Source organism: Pinus tabuliformis, chromosome 1_1 (assembly GCF_031772625.1).
Source record: "Pinus tabuliformis cultivar Carrire ecotype Pingquan chromosome 1_1, CPIR1, whole genome shotgun sequence".
NCBI classification, from domain to species: Eukaryota; Viridiplantae; Streptophyta; class Pinopsida; order Pinales; family Pinaceae; genus Pinus; species Pinus tabuliformis.
The window spans coordinates 998,349,303-998,372,497 of record NC_142297.1 but is presented as its reverse complement, the minus strand read 5'-3'; the positions used below and the strand labels follow the sequence as shown (position 1 = coordinate 998,372,497).

Genomic DNA, 23,195 nt, shown 5'->3' with positions numbered 1-23,195 from the left:
GGGCACTTGTATATTTATGTAGGGTTTGTAACCCTGAGTGCAGATCTTCTTTGAGGTGAAACTATCCTCCCTAGGGATCAAAACTAGTTTCGATGGTGAAACATCCACCCTAGCTAGTCAAGTGGGGGAACAACTTTAGGTTCTTCTTTGGCGCTCAGTGAGGAAGGACATCTAGAATAAGGCCAAATTATTCCAGTATTTCTAGAGGCTGAATTTTGGAGCCAACGAAATTGTGCTAGTATAGCTACAACTAGGGTTGAGCATGGAGGATTTTCTAGAGTGGGCTGAACTGTTCTCTTGCCAAGTTTCCAAATCTAAATTAATGTCAATTCTCCTTAGTTTATTTAAATAATATTGGATGGAATTTTGGTGGGATATTTTCTTTAAAAATTGTGGTTATTGGCTCTCCAAATTTTTTATTGGAGTTCATTTAAATTTTCGGCAAATTGTTTATGGAATTTTTTTTTTGAAGAAATCTGAGATAGAAAATTCTCAAAAGTTATAAAAATTTACAAGGGGATGTTATAGAGAATAGTTTATGCTTATCTCTAAGGCCCCATAATCGATAAACTCTAGACTTGAACTGGAGAAAAACATAGTAGGACTCAATCCAGGTTCCAAGCTATATCAAGGGGTACATTAAGGGTGATCTAGATTATCCTTGAGAAATAAGGTCCCAAGTTCCAACCATTGTGGGTTCCGAGAATGGAAGAGGTAGAGGGAGCCCCCTTCCCTTGAGGTTTAATTCTTGTGTTCACTTAGCACATTGCTCCATGAGTTTAGTCTATACTACCTTCTCAACTACATGCATGTTATGCAACCAACTCACAAAATAGAAGAAGAAATAGATCAACAACTTCAAAATTAGCCTCTTCGAGGCGGCAACCTCCTTTACATTACACAAATGAACAATTCTTTGATGATACAAATGACAAGACCTCCTTTCTGTATATAGGAGTCTAAGGGGTCACAATAGAATTAGAGCCTAGATAACAATAATATTGTAAGGGCACAACAATAACAATAGTGGGCTTCTATGGGGTACAATAATACAATAAGGGGGTTGCACTAATAATAATAAGGGGCTACACTAGTAGTATAGGGACCTAACATGTCTCTCTCCTTAAAAAAAGTGTTGTCCTCAACATTTGAGTAGTTATGGATGCTTCTATATAAAATTTTTGTCCTCTCATGTGGAATCTTCAGTGGGTAAGTTCTTTCACTTGATGAGATACTCTGAAATTGAGGGATTTTGTAGCTGTCGGGTTCTTGTTTCTGCGACTCCTTCAGGTTCCAATATGATTTTTCCTTCCTCATCATGTTCCGACAATATTGTTTGAACTGGGAGCTTGTCACCTATAACCTTCCTTAAGCATGAAACATGGAAAACTGGGTGCGCTTGGGAGGATGCAGGAAGCTCCAATTTGTATGCCATAGTGCCAATGTTTTGCAACGACTTGTAAGGACCATAGTACTTTGGTGATAATTTATTATTCTTCTTAGCTTGCTTGAGGGACGTTTGTTTGTATGGTTGTAGCCGTAAAAATACCCAGTCGCCTACATCAAAACTTCTTTTGCTAAGATGTTGATATGCTTGTTGTTTCATTCGATTCTGCGCCAAAGTGAGGTTGTCCTTTAAGAGTTAGATAACTTGTTGTTGATGCTTGATGTGATCCTCCACTACTCGAACCTTAGAATTTTCTCTTAAAGATGATGTGATAAATGGGGGATGATATCCAGAAAGTGCCATAAATGGGGTCATTTTTGTTGAAGTGTTATATTACCATTCAACTAGAGGTAACCACTTGACCCATTGTGTTTGTTTATCAGATACAAAGCAATGAAGATATCCTTCCAAACATTTGTTCACTATCTCTGTTTGTCCATCTATCTTGAGAGTTTGAGGAGTGGTAATTCCTGCCAATGCGTTACAAGATCTGGTCAGATTCATTTCTTTTTTCTCTGGGGTTGGTTCTTGGTGTATATCCTCTTCGTTTGACATTTCTTGATCCTTTTCTTCCTCCTCTTCACAATCTACGTAGAATAATTTGTTCTCATCACACTTATCACAAATGTAACAAAACCCTTTTTCTCTTTTTTCTTCCAATTGTTGTGGTGTCAACCTTGTAGGTTTTGGACGGCTAGGAGCAACAACACTTCCATCTTTATAGTTGCGAGTGGTAGGATTCCTTGTTGCCACAATTTTTCTTTCATTTTTTCTTGCCAACCTAAATGCCTTCTCCAATGAATCAAGTTCCCAAAGTTGAACCTCATGTTGGATGTTATCCTTTAAAGTCCCTATGAAGACATCAATCCCATGCTCCTCTGGAATATCATTTACCCTTATATTAAGTTTTTGGAAGTCCTCAATGTGCTCCACCATTGAACCTTTTTGTTTGAGATTTATCAATTGGCTAAAGAAGGTGTTGGTCTTTGTATATTCATCATGTGCGATCATTTCCTTCGTAAAAATTGACCAGGTGACAAGTGGTTTACGAGAACAAAGCCCTCTATACCATACAAACTGATTGGGTTCTAAATGTAAAGATACAATACATACCTTTTGTGAGGGTTGCACATCATGTAGATCAAAATATTGCTCCATCTATAGGATCCAAGTTACTGGATCCTTGCCATCAAACTTCCTCATATCTATATTTGGAATATGGTGGGTCTTCACAACAACGTTAGATTCTATGAAATTATGATTAACATTTCTTTTGTTCTCATCATGAGTTTCCTCTACTACCTTTTCGTCATTAGGAAGCCTTTCTTGTAGCAACTTTGTCCAACCTTCCTTCAAACCTTTCATGTCTTTCTTCAAATCTTCCATGTTGCCTTTCAATTTTGCTTCTATACCATCGATATTAGCTTCCATGCCATAGATAAAACCATTTATCTTAGCTTCGATTGCATTCTTCAAATCATCCATCCAATTTTGCTTACTAGGTGTTTCTATTTTCTTGATTCGAGTCATTATTTTTCTTACTTTTAGGAGCTCGATATTGAAACGATTGTAACTCTATAATTTCAGATATCCAAGTTTTGAAATTTCGTCTTTTGGTAGCCCTCTGAGTCTTCTTTCCAACCCCACAGGTTTGATTGAGATTGGATTCTTCAAGAAAGAGTTATGCTCAATCTTCCACGATGACCTGATTATAGATTGGTTTAGTATAGCGAACTTGTACAATGTTCCATGTGTCATGGTTTCCACCTTCGGCCTTGAAAACGATACCCAACAAACTACAGTGCGTCCTATTTCTGTCACTCCTTATGAAATTTTAATCCGATGCTCGGAGAGAAAGTTATGGTGATTTTTCCTAGGTCACTTGTTTGAGATGGAGTTCTGGAGCCTGCAAAAACCCTAACTTTCTCACCTCATATATCCAAAAATATAGCGAGACGAGATCTGAAATTCGGACACGAGGTTCATCAAGATTTTGGCTCAAATGGGTTTTAATTTCAGCTTCTGAAACTTTGTAGAAAAAAGTTATAGCAAAAATTCCACGATGACCTGTTTGAAGCAGCGAAACCCTAGAATCCAAAGCTTTGATACCAAATATTATGCAACTAGTGTTGATTTTGGGGTAGCACCGGATGTGCTCTAGCTCCGAAATTTTGTGGAGGGGCTAGAATACATGAGATCTCTAAGACCCAAAAATCTTCTGGAGAAATTCCACCTGGATGATGAGTTATTAAAATATTTAATATTTATAATGGGGTTCCTAAGTCTAAACTTAGGAAAATAAAAATATTTATGGGTATTAATAAAAATATGGGTGAGAAGCTTCTAAGAGGCGAGGATCAAGTCTATTTTAATCTTAGCCGTTGCTTAGGGACTTAATTTTGGCAGTTGATTCATCAACAGGAAAAGTATAAGAGGAGGTTTGAGGGTCAATTGGAGATACACCGAGTGATCAAATCAGTTCGATTTTTTTGGGGTGTCGTTTGTTGAGAAAATCGAACTAGTGATCTGAGTTGCAGTGAGAGGGGAATAAGCAGAGAGTTGGATCAACAAGGAGTTCCGAGTCAACGAGTACCAGGCAGAGAGGCAACAGTAGCATCAGAAAGGTAGCGCAGAGGGCTATGCAGCCCAGGAATTGGTTGACGTAGGCCAAGAGGATCTCTTGTTGTGGCAGTGCAAGATATTTGTTGGAAGTTTGGGATTTTGCTGGAGAAGCTAGGTTTTGAGCCGGGAGGGCTGAACATAAGTCTTCCTCCAGCAAATCGATCCAACAGAAGGAGTGACACAGTTTCCAAGAGGTAAGACGCTGGCCCAAGCAGGCATTGCGCTGGGATTTCGCAGTGCTTGCCGCAGAAAGACCACTCAATGGATCAGTTGTGACTTGGAGAATGAGGTAAACCCTCGTATGTATTTCTTGCTGTCGAGATTTCTCTGAAAGGTTAGCCGGTGTGAGAGGCAACCTGTTGTACTCAGATTTTGCTTGCCTAATAATACAAACCCTCTATATGCTGCACTAGTTTTCCCGCAGTGGGTTTTTCCGGGGACGTGTTGTCCAAAATTAACGATGTCCCTTGTGTATTTGTCTCATATATTTTCAGTTTATGATCTGTATGCCAGTGTAGGCTGCAGTAGTGTTTTTCATCATTGTTTATAAATTAAATAACTTGTTGAATGTAATAACAAGTAGGAGATGATAAACCAGTGATTGTAGTAGGATTTCTGATGTGTAGATTCATAATTTTTCACAAATAGCTCACAAAATAGAAGAATAAGTAGATCAACGACTTCAAAATTAGCCTCTTCAAGGGGGAAACGTCCTTTACATTACATAAATGAACAATTCTTTGATGATGCAAATGACAAGACCTCCTTTCTATATATACGAGTTTAAGGGGTCATAATATAATCAGATCCTACATAACCATAATATTGTAAGGGCACAACAATAACAATAGTGGGCTTTTATGGGGCACAATAATACAATAAGGGGGTTGCACTAATAATAATAAGGGGTTACACTAGTAGTATAGGGACCTAACAATGTAGATGAAGGAGGGGGGACCCTTTATCCTTTACTCTAAATCCTTATGCCCATGAGTTACTATGTGAAAATTTTCATGTTGAATGTGGCTTGTTGAGATTTGATCTCCTCTTGCTTGTTTTTGAGGTCAAGATTTTTGCATGCAAGGCTTCGCTAGACGGGTGGTGGAGGGGATATTGTATCTTACTTTGGTTTAGCTGTCTGCAAAAATATGTTCTTTGCCTCCATTTTTAGTACTTTGTTGGTTCATAGACCTCTTTCTGTAAGGCCAAGTTTGATGACTCCAAGAGTTATAATCTTGTGATCAGGACCTAAATCATTTTATTGTTGCCCCCCTCTCTAGAGTCCTGTCTATCAATGTCTAACATCCCAATGGTTTTCTTAATGTCGGTGTCATCACCGAGGGGTCTACCATCCTGTCTCTCAAACCGACTACAGGGGAGGAGTCTATACCCACCTATAAAAAAGGATATCACTGAATAACCTATAGTGGGGTCATCAAAATGGTTTGATGAGGTGAATTTACCAAGGGAATTGGAAAGGGCCATGAATTACCTTGGACTATGGATTGGTCACAGGTTTGGTGTGTTGGATGCCAACCCTCAAACTAAGAGGCGAGTTTGAATTGAGTGGTGGGATTGAGCTGGTTTTGTAGACGCGAATTGGTGAGAGGCAGTCTAGGATCGAGCATGAGCCCTGTGGATGTGACCTTGAGGAGAGAGGGGGAGAAGGGCGTTGTGGATGGGGTTGAATGACAACTTGAGTAGGTTGAGCAGTGGATGGGGTTGAGGGTTTCCAGTAGTGGATGGGATTTCCAATGGTAGCGGATGGGGTTTCCAACAGTGGTGGACAGTTCGAGGTTTTATAGCAGTGGTGGAATGAGATACAGCTTGTGGTTGAGGAAGAGAGAGCTCACGGTTGAGGGCATGAAAAGAAGGTTTAGATAGGACTATAGAGCTATGAATTTTGACTACAAGCATAATGGTAACTGTTGAAGGATAGTTTGTCTTGAAGATTTAGGTAATAATCTTACCCCTAATGAAACCCCTGTGGATATATTTAGTAATGCATATGTTGAAGTCCACGAAACATATGAAAAGCACACGTTGCTAAGTTATTTTATGGGTCAAGTTCACCTTGAGGCTATTATCGAGGCTTTGCTTGAGGAGGTCCGGAAGCTACATGATTGGCATTTTATAGGCACTTGAAGTTTTACAAAATTATTCTTTTGTTTTCCTTTTAATAATCACCACTCCATGCTGCCTTTGAATCTCATGGAAATTGTATTTGTAGGAACAACCTCGTGATCTTCTCCCTAGTGTTGAGAATTTTTCTACTCAATAATCTACTTAACTATGTTTCCTTGTGTTGGTTGAGTTCCCTAATTTACCCATGTAATTCGGCATTTTCTAGAGAAGATTTGTATGTCTATTGAAGGGTGTATTTGTTATAATTTTATTTTTTCAAACCTTAATGTTAAAATCACTTTCATAGCTTCATCCCATTCTCGTTCTGTTATCAAAACTCAATCTAAGTGAGAGTGAATATGGTATTATGCCAACCCGTTTGGGCTTTAATTCTTGTCGTTTCTCCAAATATATACTTTGCAACTTGTCACTTCAAGATGATTGCATTGGAACTTTGGATATTGAGTTATAATTCAAGGGAGGTGGGACAAGACCAAACTCCTCCCATTAATCTTTATCCTTCTAACCTCTATTGTTATAGCTTCATTGATTTTTAAGTTTGCTAAGTAGTTGTGAGCTCTCAGAGCTTCAAAAAACTCAATGCTTTCATAGTTTCTTCCATTGCTTGAGACCTGCGTATGAGCCTACCCAAACACATGTCTTGTGGGGTTGAATGGTAGTGCATATGGTGGATTATAATTGAAGAGTCTCCCACAACCGTGATACGATCTATCCCTCTAGTGCTGAGCAAAGTCAACACATAATAGAGTACTAGTGCCTCTACTTGTTATTGGTGGCAACATTAATCTCCATGCCAAACATAATCCCTGATTTCCTCTGGGATCTAAAAAATCTACACAACACATACTTCCCCTGTCTTAGTTTAATTGTCACAAGTCATAATGATATTGGAAATGTAAGCTGGGAAAATCATTGGACATAAAGAAGAATGAATATGAAGCTTAGATCATTGGATGTTAAGATTGTACCCCATATTCTTTTTTCAAAGAACATGGTCATTCTTTGGATTCATTGATTAGGATTATTGTGGTCAATGAGTATTCATGTTGTGAGCATTATTGGTGTGGATTATGCATTGTTAATTTGTAACTCCATTTTATTTTGTTTTCTTGGTAGCCTGTGTCTACCTCTATTTTTATGGTCCATTCACTGTAGAATAATTCATTATGTATTTAAATTTTATATATAGAAGAAAGCTTTATAATTTTTCAATGCATTAATTTACCTTTCCAAAATATCTTTATTTTATATTTTTGAGGCATGAATTATCTCTGATCCTAAATTCATTGATATTGTAGCTAGAAAAAGAGATACTAGATTTTGCAGAAGGATTGAGAGTTGCTGGTATATGTCCAGATGAAAAGGTTTCCCTTTTTGCTGATAATTCATATCGTTGGCTAGTAGCAGATCAAGGTATTTATGCATAGTGTTTACTTTCCTTCAAGTGAAAGAAAAAGTTTCTATATCTTAATTTTCTTCTTCTAGCTTGAGTTTGTGAGGGAAAGAGCAAAAGTAAAGTAACAACTGTAGATGTGAACTTGGAGGCTGGGTCCTGCAAATTATTTTATGCAATTAATACTTAAATAAAGGAAACTATATTAGGATAAAGACTTGGAAAAATTTTCATGCTTCCATTGCATTTTGTGCTTCTATTTTAATTGACATCAAATAAAGTTGTAAAGGGTGTTTTAAAGAAACGATGCATTAGATGAAATCCTTATTGATAAAAGAATTTCCATGACTTGCTTTTCGAAATTTAGCAGAACTAGACTTGAAAAAGTTGTCAACTTACAATCACATTAATCTTGGTGAGGTTTTCATAAGCTCATTTCCATTGTATGGTTGTAGTTGAAATAGAAAAGTTGGAAAGGGACTTGCCTATATGTGCCATGATTAGAAGAGCCTATAACAATCATGATTTTTTATGCCTATGCAAGAGCATAGATGGATGACACACACCAATCATTAATTTATAGGACTATTATAGTAGGCTTTATACAAGTACTTAGGTTTGAACTTTTACCCCATTAAATTTATGTTGTAAGATCACTTACAAGATTAAGTGCCTCTAACTAACCTTTTTTGGCATTTAATTTGCCCCTTTTTAGTTGAGTGCCCACTAGATAGGGCCATGTAGTACCTCATCACATAAATTTTATCAACAAGCCTTTGGACTAATTTGTGTTAGGTTATTATAAGTTTTGGATTTGTTACCGCTCAAGCTAGCAAGGGTCCTAGGAGGGGATCCTAAAGGGACAACTACTAGGTCAAGGGCAACAATGGAGCAATAGCCCATTGTCACCTTAGCTAAAGCTCCCTACTCTTTACGGACTTTCATTGATGGGAGGAGACCCGAAATGAATGGAATCACTAGATGAATAAGTCAATGAAGGGATAAAGAGTGATTCTTAAGGGCCAATTCACAAGAGAGACTCAATTTTGTGGTTTGCTTGCTTGAGAAGCAAGGTGTAAAGCTCTCTAAGAAGGGCCAAGGCGATTTCAAGGGCTGCGTTTTACAAATAATACTTGTAAAGAAGGGATCTAGTCCAACCGATCCTTGTGAAAACTTGGATTCCAACTAGTCTTTGTGAAATTATCTTCAAAAGGTTGTGGGACCACACGAGACCAAATGGACCAAAAATTAGGTCAAGGAGTGGAGTTGATCAATCAAGGGTATGCTTGACCTAATTGAGGGGAAGAAGGGGATCAAAGGAAGAATTTTCAACAATCTTAATACAATGATCCCAATGAGGTCACTAGCCAAGGGAATCAAAGGGAAAGAAACAATCTCGGAGCTAGGGCTTGAAGTATCTTGAGATCCCACTGTCAGAATGGCTTCAAATTTGGAGGGCTCCTAGGAGACACAATAACGTAGTAGAGGCTAGGAGATCGAATTTTTTTGATGGGTAACTTGTGAGAAATGTGATGCCCTAGGTCCCCTATGGAGGTTAGGCCTAGAAGAAAGAGGGAGAGGTGATAAAGATTATGCTTTTTGGTGATCACCTATGGAGGACTAGTGCCTAATCCTTTGGGAGAAATGGAGCCGATATTATTCCAATGCTTGGGATGATTTCACTTGGTCAAGGAGGCCTCTAGAACAATTTCACATGGAAATTAGGGCATGGGACAATTGCTTCAAGGTCTTTATACTTAGATATGCAATATGTGATGACTTATCGAGATAAAATTTTGACAAAATATCTCTAGGAACATTCACTTATTCAAACATGGCCCATGACATGATGCAATGCTATAGAAAGACAAATTTCCACCATTTCACACAAGAAGAGCAACAAATTTCAGCCTAGTATAGTGAAATTGCCCAGCAACAGGCACGTGACGTAAGGAAAAGACAAAATAGCTTTAAAAGAGCACTTACATGTGAGAACAAGTATATCCAATCATCATCATATGCGAATATAGAAGTTCCAAGACAAAAATGAAGAGATCCAAACATCAAAATTCATCCATCCATCCAATTTTGTCCTCCAAAAGAATAGCGAAAATCTCACAAGAGAGAATGATCCAATCCAAGTGATGATGATCAAATGATTCCATCACACTTCTATTTATACACTTCCTAATGAATTTGATTTAGCTAATTAGGCCTAATTTAGCCCCTAAAATAAAATAATGTGCATAATAACAAAACCTTTGGTGACAAGCCCACCAAATACCTCAATAATGTAAAGATAAGCCTCTCAAGAGTGTTGAATGATTAACAGAGTGATGTTGTTGGGCCTTTGAGGAGCCTTGATGAAGTCCAAGGGGTGCCATGATGAAGAAAAGGATTCCAAACATAGTGGACAAGGGGTTAGCACCTTGTTATCCAATCAAGAACCTGTGATGCTCCCAAATGGGTGTCGGAGCACAAGGACAACCTCATGGGTCTCCAAATGGATCAAATATGCCTGTAAACCATCTTTAAGGGCTGCAATGATGACATAAACCCTCCATTTGCATCGGGAGGCACCCTGGAACATTTGCCAAGTGTATGGTTCAACTGTGAAGCCTGCTGTGCATGGTGGTCCAGGTGCATCATCTTCATCCAAAGGTGGAACATGAGGAATCAATGAACGTTGTTGAAGATCCATGAAGTCATATCTGCTATGGTGGAGGCCCATGGCTCTGAATGCCCACCTAACAAGTGCCAATGTGGCCCTCTGGAGGGCTAGAACCTCATATAGGGAAACCAAGTTCTAAATGAAGACCCACCTACAATCTTGCATAAGATCCAATGCGTCCCCTTGCCTTCCAATACAACAAATCATTAGAGTAATCAAGTAATAATGTTTACAAGTTATGGGATCAATGGGGCACTTCATGGTGGCATGCTCTTCCATAGTGAGCTTTGGCAAGTACAAGTGTCTCCAAGCTCAAAAGGGGCTTAACCAAGGACCCTATTAGGTGGTTTCAACCTCTAAAGTGGATGGTATGTCCATAGTACATCCTTTAAGAGGTAGGTGGCAAATGATATAATGATGGAATGGAGTGGGGGTGAGGGGGAAATCTAGACCACATGTCAAGGTACATTTGGTAGCTATAACAAGGGAAGCCTACACCTGGGTATATGAATGTAGGAGGGAGCAAATCTGTAATGTTCTGAACTTAAATAAACAGTGATATGCAAAACAAAATAGAGTTATAACTCAGAAAATTAAAACAACTAGCAAATGCTCAATAAACTCCAGAAGTGAGAACCAACTGAGCCATTTTATTAATGAAATGGAGCAAGTACAATAGTATGGAGAAATGCACCTGGGCTTGCCTCAAGGGCAAGCTTGACAGAACCCAGGTGATAAACAATAATCTCAAAGCTGGAAAATGACTGCTCCTCTAATGCTCTGCGTTGTCCCTAAAAACTACATTGTTGGTTGGAAAGGAACTGCAAGAAACCCCGTCTCTGGTGCTCAGAAAATGTTGAAACTTTAGCCCCAAGCTCCTTGGCCAAAACCCACAAAAACCCAGAAAGGGTTTGGCCTAAATCCAACCTCCAAAATTCAGCCTCCAATATGCCCTACGCCCTCCAAACTACTCAAGAATACCGGCCTACAAGGAGCTCCAACGAAAACCTCCTCCGAGCTCTGAAAATGAAGCAATCTCCTCTCCAAATGTTTCCCTTAACCTTCCTGGTAAAGTTCAGCCTCAAAGACTAATACTCTACCCTCCATGTGAGCACCAAGCGCTGCCTCTATGCTGGCCCAGGAAGTGCGAAGGTCACCCTGCAAATAAGCAACACCCCTCTAGCTCCCAAACTCTCCAAAATGACAACAAACCTCCTATGCCTCCTCTTCAGAAAATCTCCCAACCAAACTCCACTGCAAGACACCATAAGCAAACTCGACCTCCTGTTCTCTGCGTCCTCTAGTAATACACACCACCTGGAGATGAATGCCACTGTTGGAAATTACAATGAGATCTTCCTCTTGAAGAATGAAGAAAAACCTACCTAGGGTGGCACTCGAAGTCCCCCGAAGAAAGGGTGAGCTCTTTGCTTGAAGAACTCGTGCTGAACAACAAGCGACTCTGCTAAGCTGCTCGAGCAACCAAAGAGAAATTGATATGCCAAAAAGATGAATGAAATGAGGAGAGTTGCCTTCCTTATATAGATTTCGTGGAGCACTTTCCCCTCCAATTCTACCTCCATCGTGGGCCCTCACTTAACCATCTCGATGCAAAACTTAACTACCTCCATGCAAATCGAACTAGGGAATGCGTATTTCCCTGGTGTGGGTGGCCCCCATGTGTAACTTAACCACAACAAAAATAACTTTTCCTAAGTCTAATCTCCTAATAAAATCGAATGGGGCCCACTATCTCCAAAATTGCCCCCATAGTTTAATAATTAATCTTGTTCCAAATTAATTTAGGAAGGGACATAACAGTCCTCCCCTCCCAAATGTTGCTTGTCCCTAAGCAACTTCAATGTTGGTTGCTCAAGTATGTGCTCCCCTTTCGAAGTGGCATCCTCATCAAGTAAACTCTTCCAACGCACCAAATACTCTTTGATGACCCTGCTTCTGAGCTTCCTCTCCCTGGTCTCAAAGATGGCTTCTGGCTCTAAAATCAGATGCTCCTCATCATCAAGTGGAGGCAACTCCACAACTGTTGTAACCTGCTGCCCCAACACCCTCTTGAGGTTTGACACATGAAAAATGTTATGGATCCTGCTCCCTGGTGGTAGCTCCAACTCGTAACCCACCTCTCCAACCCTCCTGATCAACCTATAAGGCCCAAAGAATCTCGGCTGCAGTGTCTCGACCCCCTTCTACTTCAACATGAATAGACGATAAGGCTGCAATCAAAGGTGGACCAATTCCCCCTCCTTGAAATGCCTCTCTACTTGATGTCGGTTAGCATACATCTTTTGTTGGTTCTGGGTTGTTCGTAAGTTATCCTTAAGAGCCTTGAGGATATCTTGGCTCTTTAGGATCCAGTCCTTGGCTTTTGGGGCCCTGTTGTCTTAAAAAACAATGTGAGCAAAAGACAAAGCATCATAACCATATAAAGCATAGAAATGAGTCATACCAATGGACATGTGATGGGTGGTGTTGTAACAATACTCTCCCAGATGCAACCATCGAATCAAAGCCCTTTGTTGTCTTGTCACATAGTTCCTAAGATAGCTCTCTAACCACTAGTTCACCCTCTCTATCTGGCCATCGGTCTGTGGATGATAGCTGGTGCTTCGAGTGAGCTCTATGTCGACTAGCCTGAAAAGATCTTGCCAAAATCTTCCCGTGAATTGGCGACTATCTTTGTCACTGACTATAGTCTTAGGGAGTCCATGCAGATGAAAGACCTCCTTGAAGAACAACTCTACCACCTTTGAGGCTGAATATCGTGTTGGTATGGGAAAGAAGTGTGTAAACTTGGTCAGTCAGTCGACCACCACGAAAATACAATCCTTCCCTTACACGAGGGAAGTCTAGTGATGAAATCCATAGAGATACTCTCCCATTTCCCCTTAGGGATGGGAAGAGGTTGCAACAATCTTGTTGTGGGTCAACTCTCCTTTGTTCCTTTGGCAAAGCTTCACACTCCTGCACATGCCTCAACACGTCTCCTTTGAGGCCCTTCCAAGTGAAGCACTCTCTCACTGCCATATAAGTCTTCCTAAACCCCTGGTGCCCAGACAAAGGAGAATCATGAGCTGCTCGAAGGACGCTCTTCCTCAACTGAGATCCCGAAACCAAAAATATGCGCCCTTTATAATAAATAACCTCATCCATCACCCTGTAGCGCTCATCTGCATAGCTGCCCTCCAAGATCTTGCATGCCCGATGATCCTTGGAGTACTCTGCCAAACACTGAGCCTTCCAATCATGAGAAATGCTCATGAGTGAAAGCCTTGTTGGTCTCTTGGATAGTGCATCCGCCACCACGTTATGCTTCCCTTGCACATACTCAATATCAAAATCGTAGGCATGCACCTTTTGACCCACCTCTGTTGTCTGTCATTAAGGCCCTGCTGCCCCATGAAATGGCGGAGACTGTTGTGATCCGTCTTCGCCCGAAATCGATTCCCCACTAAGTACTGCCTAAACTTGGCCAATGCATGCATTATGGCTAACATCTCCTTGTCGTAAATGGAATACGACATCTCATGTGGTAGGAGCTTCTGGCTCTTAAATGCAATGGGGTGCCTTCCTTGGGACAAGACTGCCCCGATCCCCACATCTGATGCATCACACTCCAATGTGAAAGGCTGAGTAAAATCCGGAAGTGCCAATACTGGGCAACAACTCAAAAATATTGTGGGAGTTGCACAGGCGATGTTACATGATCATGGCCTACCGTTTCACTTGTGGGCTGAAACATGCAACACAGTTGTTTATTTGCAGGACATACTCCCTCATTGAATTCTCGGGATGAGTACACCAAAAGAAGCTTTTTCAGGTAAGAAACCAGATGTGGCACACTTCAGGATCTTTGGTTCATCAATCTATTGTCATGTTACCAAGGATGCACGGAAAAAAGCTAGAACCAATAGTTGAGTTGGGCATATTTGTGGGGTACATTGATACACCTCACAACTATCGGGTGTACCTACCATCTAATAGGATGACAATGGTCCATAGAGACGTGAAGTTTGATGAAGAGAAGGTCATGAGATGTTCCCTTGAGAGGGAGCTTCCGTTACATGCAGATGAGGAGCTTTTAGCTCCAAAGGAGGAACCTCAGGATGATGTGGAGGAGCCACATGTAGAGGAACAGATAGTGGAAGCACCCACTCATGTAGAGACTTCCAGAGATGGAAGGAAGCGCACCAGAGAGGCTGAAAGATTGATGCATGATGCTAGAGAGAATTTTTGAGCACCCACATCACATCGTAGGCAGAGGAGGTCACCAGATCGGTACATTGGATACATGGCTCTGATGAGCAAGAGTGTAGAGGTTGAGCCATCCTCATTTGAGGAAGCAGTGCAGCAACCAATATGGGTTGATGCCATGGTTGAGGAGTATGACTCCATTATCAAAAACAGTGTTTGGGAAGTGGTCCCAAGACCAACAGACAAGTCAGTGGTGAGTTCCAGATGGATTTACAAGGTAAAGCAAGCAACAGATGGGAGTGTGGAGAAACACAAGGCTAGATTTGTGGCTAGAGGATTCTCTCAGGTGGAGGGAATTGATTACGATGAGACCTTTGCTCTAGTAGCAAGGTACTCTTCAATCAAATCTATTCTAGCACTATCAGCATAGATGGGATGGAAGATACATCAGATGGATGTAAAGACAACATTCTTCAATGGTATGATTGAGGAAGAGGTATATATTGAGCAACCAAAAGGATTTGAAACCTTCAACAGAGAGTCACATGTGTGCAGACTCAAGCGAGCGTTGTATGGACTAAAACAAGCACCCCGTGCTTGGTACACCAGGATTGATAGTTATTTCACTGGGTTGGGCTTCACCAAAAGTGAAGCAGATGTGAACCTTTACCATATTGTGGTTGAAGGTAAATTGTTGATTATAGTATTATATGTCGATGATTTTATTCTAACAGGTGATGAGACGCTGATAAAATCTTAAAAAGAGGATTTTGCAAGAAAATTCGAGATAAAGGCCCTGGGGCTCATGCATTACTTTATTGGTATGGAAGTATAGCAAGGAGATGGGGAATCGTTTGTCTCTTAGGGCAAGTATGCCAATGAGATACTGAAGAAGTTCCACATGGAGAGCAACAAACCCATGGAGACTCCTCTAGCAGGTAATTGGAGGATGGAAGATGCTACTGCAGGTGAAGTAGTGGAGGCTACTATTTATAGACATCTTGTGGGTTTACTCATGTATTTGGTGAACACATGACCAAATATGTGTTTTGCAGTTAACTAGCTTAGTCAAGCCATGGTTAAGCCATCCAAATTCTATTGGAAGGCAGTTAAACATGTGTTGAGATACCTCAGAGGCACCACTCAGTTTGGTCTTTGGTACAAATGGACATAAGGAGTGAAGCTTCAAGGATTCACAAATGGAGATTGGGAAGGGAGTCCATTCGATAGGAAGAGCACATCAAGGGGAATCTTCAGTATTAGGTCAGCAGCAGTTTCTTGGTACAACAAAGAAACAAAGATCAATTGCACTCATTTCAGCGGAAGCAAAGTACATGGTTGCTAGTTGAGCAAATTGTGAGGTTATCTGGATGAGGAAGGCCCTTGTTGGATTATTTGGTCAGTGGATGGATCCTACAATGATTTATTGTGACAACCAAAGTTGTATCAAACCCTCTGAGAATCCATTTTTTCATGATCAGTCCAAACATATCGACATTCGGTATCACCATCTACGAGATTGTGTGCCGAGGAGAATCATATTGCTGGAGTACATTTCTACAGAGGAGCGAGATTCAGATATTTTGACAAATGCATTGGTAAGATGCAAATTCGAGTTTCACAGAGGTAGGATCGAGGTAGCAGATAATCCCTTTCTTGTTGAGAGGGAGTGTTGAAAATGCAACAAGGAAATCCTAATTTAATGTCCTTGAATTAAATTATGAATTAAATTGTAATTCCATATCTCATGACAACTTGTGATATTTAACTAAGTTAATTTGACTTAGTTAGCTCAGTTAATTTGAGTTGAGGGTCTAACTAGAGTCATGTAGAGTGTCTCCTACAATTAGGAGCACTAGTTGAGTTTATTTTGAGTTGTAATTATTTAATTTAGTCTACTGAGTTAAAGTAAGTTAAGCTAGTTCCAACCAATGGAGGAATTAGTGGGAGATCCAGTAGTTTTCAATCGAAGTATAAACGCTGTAAGGTTTCTTCCCTTTGCCCTAGAAGGCTAGCGAGGTAGTCTTAAGGCATCCTTGACTAAGAAACAAGGTCCTCATTCATATTTATCATAGTCTCCTTCCTCCCAAGACTAAGGCACTAATCTACCAAGAGGTGGTCACACAAAATCAATTATTTTTCACCTTTTCCTAGGTCTAGCCAAGTTGGGTCATCTAGCGCATCATTTTCCCGACAAAATAGCCCTCCAAAAAGTTCGATCTCCTAGACTCCCTTGCTCTGGAGTCTTCTTAAGGAATCCTCCAATTTTGAAGGCATTCCGATGGTGGAGTTGTGCGAAAAGCCAAGCACTAGCTCCTAGATCAAACTTTGCCTTGGCATTCCCAAGGCTAGTGCCTCATAGGATCAATTCAACACCTTTAAGGGAAAATCCTTTCTTTGATCCTTTTCCCCTCCTTGTCTGGGTTAAGAACACTGTTGGTTGCTAAAATCTTACCTCCTAACGTAGGCTGGGTCCACTTGGTCCCGTATGGTCCCATTCCTTTGGAAAGACTATTATTCAAGAACCATCTGGGATGCGAATTTCAATAAGGATTTTAGGAATTTGGAAACTCTTTTCCTTAAACCTAACCCTCAAATCCTCCCATCCTTCTCCTAGAAGACATTGTACCTTGCTTAGAAAGCAAGCAAGCTGTATTCTTCAACCTCTTCTGGAGAGGGATTATTTGGGTCACTCTATATCCACTTGTTGATTTATCCTTCATTTGTGACTCCATATATACCAGGTCTCTTCCCATCGATGAAAGTCCATAAATAGTAGGGAGTCTTAGCTGAGGTGACAATGGGCTAAGCCTCCATTGTTTCCCTTTGATCTAGTAGTTGCCCCTTTAAGAGTCCCTTTTATGCTCCTTGCTAGTTTGAGTGGTAACAAGGCTTGCGACCAAGGCTCTAAGGCCTTTAGGCCTGTGACTAGGGCCTCAAGCCCTCAAACCCTTGCGACTAGCTTGTAAAGGGCTAGAAAATAGTCTTCTCGACCTCCAATCTTCACCAACTATTTTGCAACGGGAAACAAGTGTATGCCAAGAATATTTTGTTTATAGCCCAAAAATTTTACGAATAAATTTTGAAATGTCAAGCCCTTGATGCAATGAGATCTAGCCCCAAAGGGCCAACGACCTCCGAATTTTCCTGAGCGTCGATGGAATAAGGGCTTGATTTGATTGATCTAGGCCTCTTGGGGCTAGATCAAGGCCCTTAACCCACTCGGTCCCTTTCTTCTAGCTAGACGACTTCTTCAACATTGATTCAATGCCCAGACCCTGACCGCTAGGCTAGGTGAGGGCTTGATCCTTCAAAGAAATCAAATTAGCCTTTGATCATGTGATGTAGCACCTGCAAAGTCACAAAAGGCTAGCCACCCTCCAATATTCATAGAGAAAATTCAAATTTGAAAAATATGCCCCACTAGCTATTTACACTAGAAAATAAAATACAAGGGTTAGTAAAATTATTTACAATATAAAATTATCAAGCTCTAATAAGCAAATCTAACTTTATTTGCACAATTAAGTTTGAAATAATTTGAGTGGAGAAATAAATTTGATTTAGAGCCATGGCCAAGTTATTGCATACAAATTATTAGATAAGCCCTGGAGAATTTAACACAATGGGCTTTTAAGCCTCTTTCCCTAGGAGTTGGCTGGTTCAACTGAAGACTTCCCCTCACGCCCAAGATCTTAATATCATATAATCTCTACACTCTTGAAATGAAGTTATAATATCATAAGTGGCTAGATACACATTAAAACCCTCAAGATCTAGAGATACCTGCTAGATCAAGCGAGCTAGAATGCTTTTCTAAACCCAGTGCCTAATGCAAGATACCTGTGCAAATAGATAATCCAATTGCTGGCTAATGAAATAAGAACTTGGCAATTATATTCAATAGAGCATTAAGAGCATGATTCAGAATAACATTACCACAAGAAGCAGAAAAGGAACACCATCAATAATAAATCCCCAAAGAGTTTGATATTATTATTGCAAAATAGAAATTACATCTAGCAGCTTGACTCAGAACTTGCTTAGGATTTTCTTATCAGTACATCACTGATGAATGAGGAGCTCAATGGCTTCCTTGTATAGAAAAATGAGAGTGTGAGAACCCTCCAAGCGGAAAAATAGCTAGTTTGACTTGATCCAAGGCTTGATACTCGTCAAATTAATTCTATCCACTGATAACTGATGCACAAATCTCGGTAGAAATTTGCTCCCTTGAAATTTGAGTTGGATGGGCCAAAATCGAACTTTTTGGGTGATTTTGGTCCCTTGGAGAATCTTCAACAAAATAGAATTGTCGTAACTTGTACATTTAGTCAATCACCTGGTCCAAGAAATTTGATTTTGCTAAAAAAATAGTCTTTCTGGTCCAACAAATTTTTGGATTGGGACATTCTGCCTTGGAAATGAGGCCTTTTAATTTTGGCTTGATTTTTCCTTTTGAAAAAGGTCTTCAATAATTTTTTGATGATTTTTTCCACTTGGAGAGAAATTAGTTTTCTCTTTTTTTTTTTCTTGAAATTTTTTGGCTAATTAATTTTTTTCTTCTCTGATTTTTGCTAGAAAATAAATAAAATGACTCGAGAGGGGATTATACATATTTTCCACCCTCAAAGTGGGTCTAAAAAGTATTTTGGTAATGGTGTCTAATTATGAGTAACCATTCACCAAAAATATTCCTAGAGAACACCTTTCATCAAGATTTTACAATAATTACCCGTAGAAGGGGAAATTCACTGTAGATCCTTTTAGACTCAACCAAATTCCGCGACACAACACATGATCTAGTATGATAAAAATACATAGACTCTATAACACTAGGACTCGCCTAGGATCTTATCAGAGAATTCCACTTTAGCTTTGGGGGATGCTTGGGAGAAAAACTTTGCCTATTATTTGGGTTCGAAAATGTGAATAATTAATGGAGGGTAAAAAAAATCCCTAGAGTGAAACCCTTTGTTAAGAATCAAAGGCTTACCTGGATATTTTTACATGGCTTCATAGTCGTACTATATTTTTTTTTACAATAAATATGCTAAATTTGGTATTACAATGATGACAATGACATTAAAATTTTTATCCATTGTCGTGTACTCTGCTTCTTGGAACTGTTGACGTATGAATGGTCAACATCTGGCTCTACTTGTGGACACATTCCTTTAGTGAACGAATGTGAGAATCTAGAACCTGCATCCAAGAAAACAAAGTAACATCAGGTAGATATCCATTCAAATAAACATCAAAATCATCATACAGAGCAAGTGCTGGAATAGAAATTTCTACTCTAACAACAAAATCTAAATCTAATGACATGAAGTATAAATGCTGAAAGGAAACCTACTCTAATGACAAAAATGAAACCTAATCTAGGAGAATAGGGTTAGAGATACAATACAAAGGATGCCCTATGGCATCATATGTCATCTTTGAAGTCCAATTTGGAGAACTTGTTTGCTCACAAGTGGATCCATTGGCTGCTTCTCTAATGCCCCCTGTTGAATCTCGATCCTTTTAGGATGATGAAGTATACCAATGTTGTATTTCACAGATTTGTTAATTGTTTTTCTCTTCCTTTTCTTATTCATAATTGATGATGTGGAATATCGGGCCTTTCCCATCATAGGCTCGAAGTCATCTCTTAATATTGCATTGCAATCCTGTATGAGCGATTGACCGACATCTACATTTTTGGGCTACCTTGGATTCTCAACATGGTACCTCCTTTCTACTTCCCTGTAGAGCTTGACCATACCACTCTCAACTGAAGGAACAATGGCATAAGATAAGTCCAACTGAATGCATCCACCAAGATCGGCTGCAAATTTTTGAGATAAGAGCATTCCCCATACGTCAGGTACGTCTATAATAGAAGTATCCATAGTAATCATCCTGTATGGATATGCTTCCAAACAAACTTGTAAATCTTTGATTACGCCAAGAACTTCAATCTTCTTCGAATCCATGGAGCATATATTGTGGTAAGGCCTTGATATCCTTAAATTCAATTGCTCCATGACTTTCTTAGTCATAACATTAGTTGAAGCCCCTGAGTCCAGCATACAATTATGCAACAAACAATCATTAACCATTAAAGTCATGAAGAAAGGCTGATGATCTTCATTTGTCATGTAACATTTTAGATCCTGTATTTAATTTCTTCATCCTTGGGGTGCACATCAACTTTGTCTTGTTGACTTTCAAGAATTCAAGAACACTTCTCTTTGAGATGGAAGCTTCAAAAGTTCAAGTACAGGAACAAAAATCTTCGCATTATTCATCCATGCGACCCAATCAATTTTCAAACTAGAATGATAAGTCTTAGAAGTAGTTTGTTCCTTGCTTTGATCTTTATTTCTCCTTTGATAAATATACCCCCTACTTTTTGTAATCTCCAAGATTTGTTCTTGAGATGGATTTTCTCCATATAATTATGTAATTAGATCCTTCTCATCACGGAAATTATTAATGGTAAAAGATGAAGGGAGCATCAAATCGTGATCCACATCTTCCATAGGCAAGTGAGGATTGTGATTGAAAAGATTAATTTTCTGACTTGTTCCCACTTGTCCACCATCCAAGATTCCTTTTGCAATAGCACAAGAGTCCTCATCATGGAAGTTTTCATAAGGTCTACAATATGGCAAAGGCTGATCAACAACATTTGTAGATTCAAGCAGATTCAGTGGTCTCTGTTCATTTGGAGAGGTCCTTTTTTTCCATGCAATATTATTCTTGTTATTATTTCTAGGTTGAAAATTTTGTGCTTGTGATCTTTCCATTTGGATCAACCTAGCTTACATAGCGCTCATTTCTCTTGCATGTTCAATTTTCATATCCTTAATTAACTACATCAATTCTTTAATGGGATCGTGGTCAACTTCTTTGATTTCTTTCCCTTTAGATTCACAAGACTTGGACCTTTGTCAAAGCTTGGAATCTCAGACTTCCTAGATGATTTCCGACATTGTTCCAACTCTTCAGCTAAAGTCTGGGTAGTCTTATAATCAATAGGCTTAACACGTCTCAACTTGTAAGAAGTGTCAACATTAAATGGATCGAGATAATATCCAAATAGAGACTTATCAGTAGGTTTATAATATTGATGTAATTCTTTAACAATACCATTAAACCTTTTATTGAATTCTTTCGTAGTCTCATTTTCTTTCTCCTTGTAATGTTCCCAATTTTTGTGAGTGCAAAATTCACTAAGGAGTTTTGCCAATTTTTGGTGATATTAAATAAAAAGGAGAAAATATTATTTTGTGGGAGAAAAGTGGAAATTATTATTTTAATGAAGAATGGCGGCAAAGTAATATTTTATTAGTGGAAGGTGGGGACCACCAAGGGAGAGGGCTAGCAATTATAAATAGAGCTTGGAGGCCTCCATTTGGTATCTTTTGATTATTTGACAATTTAACACTAGTTCTCTTGAGCTGCTTAGCCAAGACAACCCGTGTTGTTCAGCACAAGGAATTTCTGAGCAGGAATTCCACCCTCATTTCGGAGAACTTCAAGTGTCTCCCTAGTGAGGCAATTTGGGGAGCTCAATTCAAAGCTTCCATTGGACATCATTGCAGGAGTTTACTCAGCAGTGCACATTTCTTGAGCATAGAGGTATTTTTGTGGAGCACATTGTGGGAGCACACATGGGTTAGAGGCTCCGGGCTTTTGCAGGGAATTTTCTTATTGTTAGACCGAAGTTTGGACAACAATTCGCCGGGCTGGATTGGAGGTTATTACTTGGGTCAATTTTTCTATCTTTTGGCAGGGGCGCAGAAGCTATTTGACCAAGTGTTGTGCAGGGGATTAAAGAAGTGGAGTCGGGAGAGATAAGGGCTGAAGATAGGAGGTATTTCTTAGTGGAGAATTTAGCCGGAGTTGGGAGAAATTTCTCGTGATATCTTTGGGCATAATTTAGTAGTATCAAAATTGTGGGGCGTGTTCTGGCCAGATTGGGCAATTCACACTTGTTGGGGTTCACCGGGGGTCGGTGGATTCAGCCCAAAACCTTTTTGGGTTTTTGTGGGTTTATTGAGAGGAGTCTGCGACTAACTTTATAGAATTTTTTGGGCGATATCTAGGCTTGAAAGCCACATTCTTATAACAGGGCAAATTGCTAGTTAGCTGGGGAATTTGCATCACTTGGTGGGCTCAGTTTTGGCTTGGAGTTGGGTCGAACCATTTCTGGGTTTTTCTGGGTTTCGGGAGAGGACTTCAGAGCTAAGGTTTTAGAGCATTCCGACGAGTGTTCAGCCATAAGATCAACATTCCAGGCAACAACTAGTAGCAGATTATTTTTGGATAGTGCAGAGATCACTCTGGGACCATTTCTACTACTTGGGTACGGGCCCAGGTTCTTCTCAGCTTGCATAGCAAGCCCAGGTTCCAAAATTTCAGCTCATTTTATGTACTCTTTATCATAAAATTAATAAAATGACTCAGATTGTGTTGTTGGACATTTTGGTGTTTTAATTGTGTATGAGTTTCAATTTATTTATTGTTCCTAGTCCATTGATTGGTACTAGCTGTTAAATTCCAATTAAGACTACTACACTTCTTTATATCGCTAATAGCTCTAAGTAAATACCTTCCTTCTCTCTTGTCGCCATATTTTTCCTTAAAAGCATCAACCATCAAATGAGTTATCAGGATTTTCCATAAACTAATCTAACACATCTTCTTCCAAAGAG

The 23,195-nt window shown here is 39.6% G+C and overlaps 1 protein-coding gene across 3 annotated transcripts in view; it reads left to right on the top strand.

Moving 5' to 3' along the window:
* The window catches only part of LOC149217954 (long-chain-fatty-acid--[acyl-carrier-protein] ligase AEE15, chloroplastic-like), a 447,245-nt gene that overhangs the window by 100,046 nt on the left and 324,004 nt on the right, over positions 1 to 23,195 (top strand). For all 3 annotated transcript variants that reach the window (XM_089393097.1, XM_089393099.1, XM_089393098.1), the window contains one exon: positions 7,513 to 7,627. In XM_089393097.1, the coding sequence (XP_089249223.1) occupies positions 7,513 to 7,627 (115 nt within the window). The remainder of the gene's footprint in view (positions 1 to 7,512; positions 7,628 to 23,195) is intronic.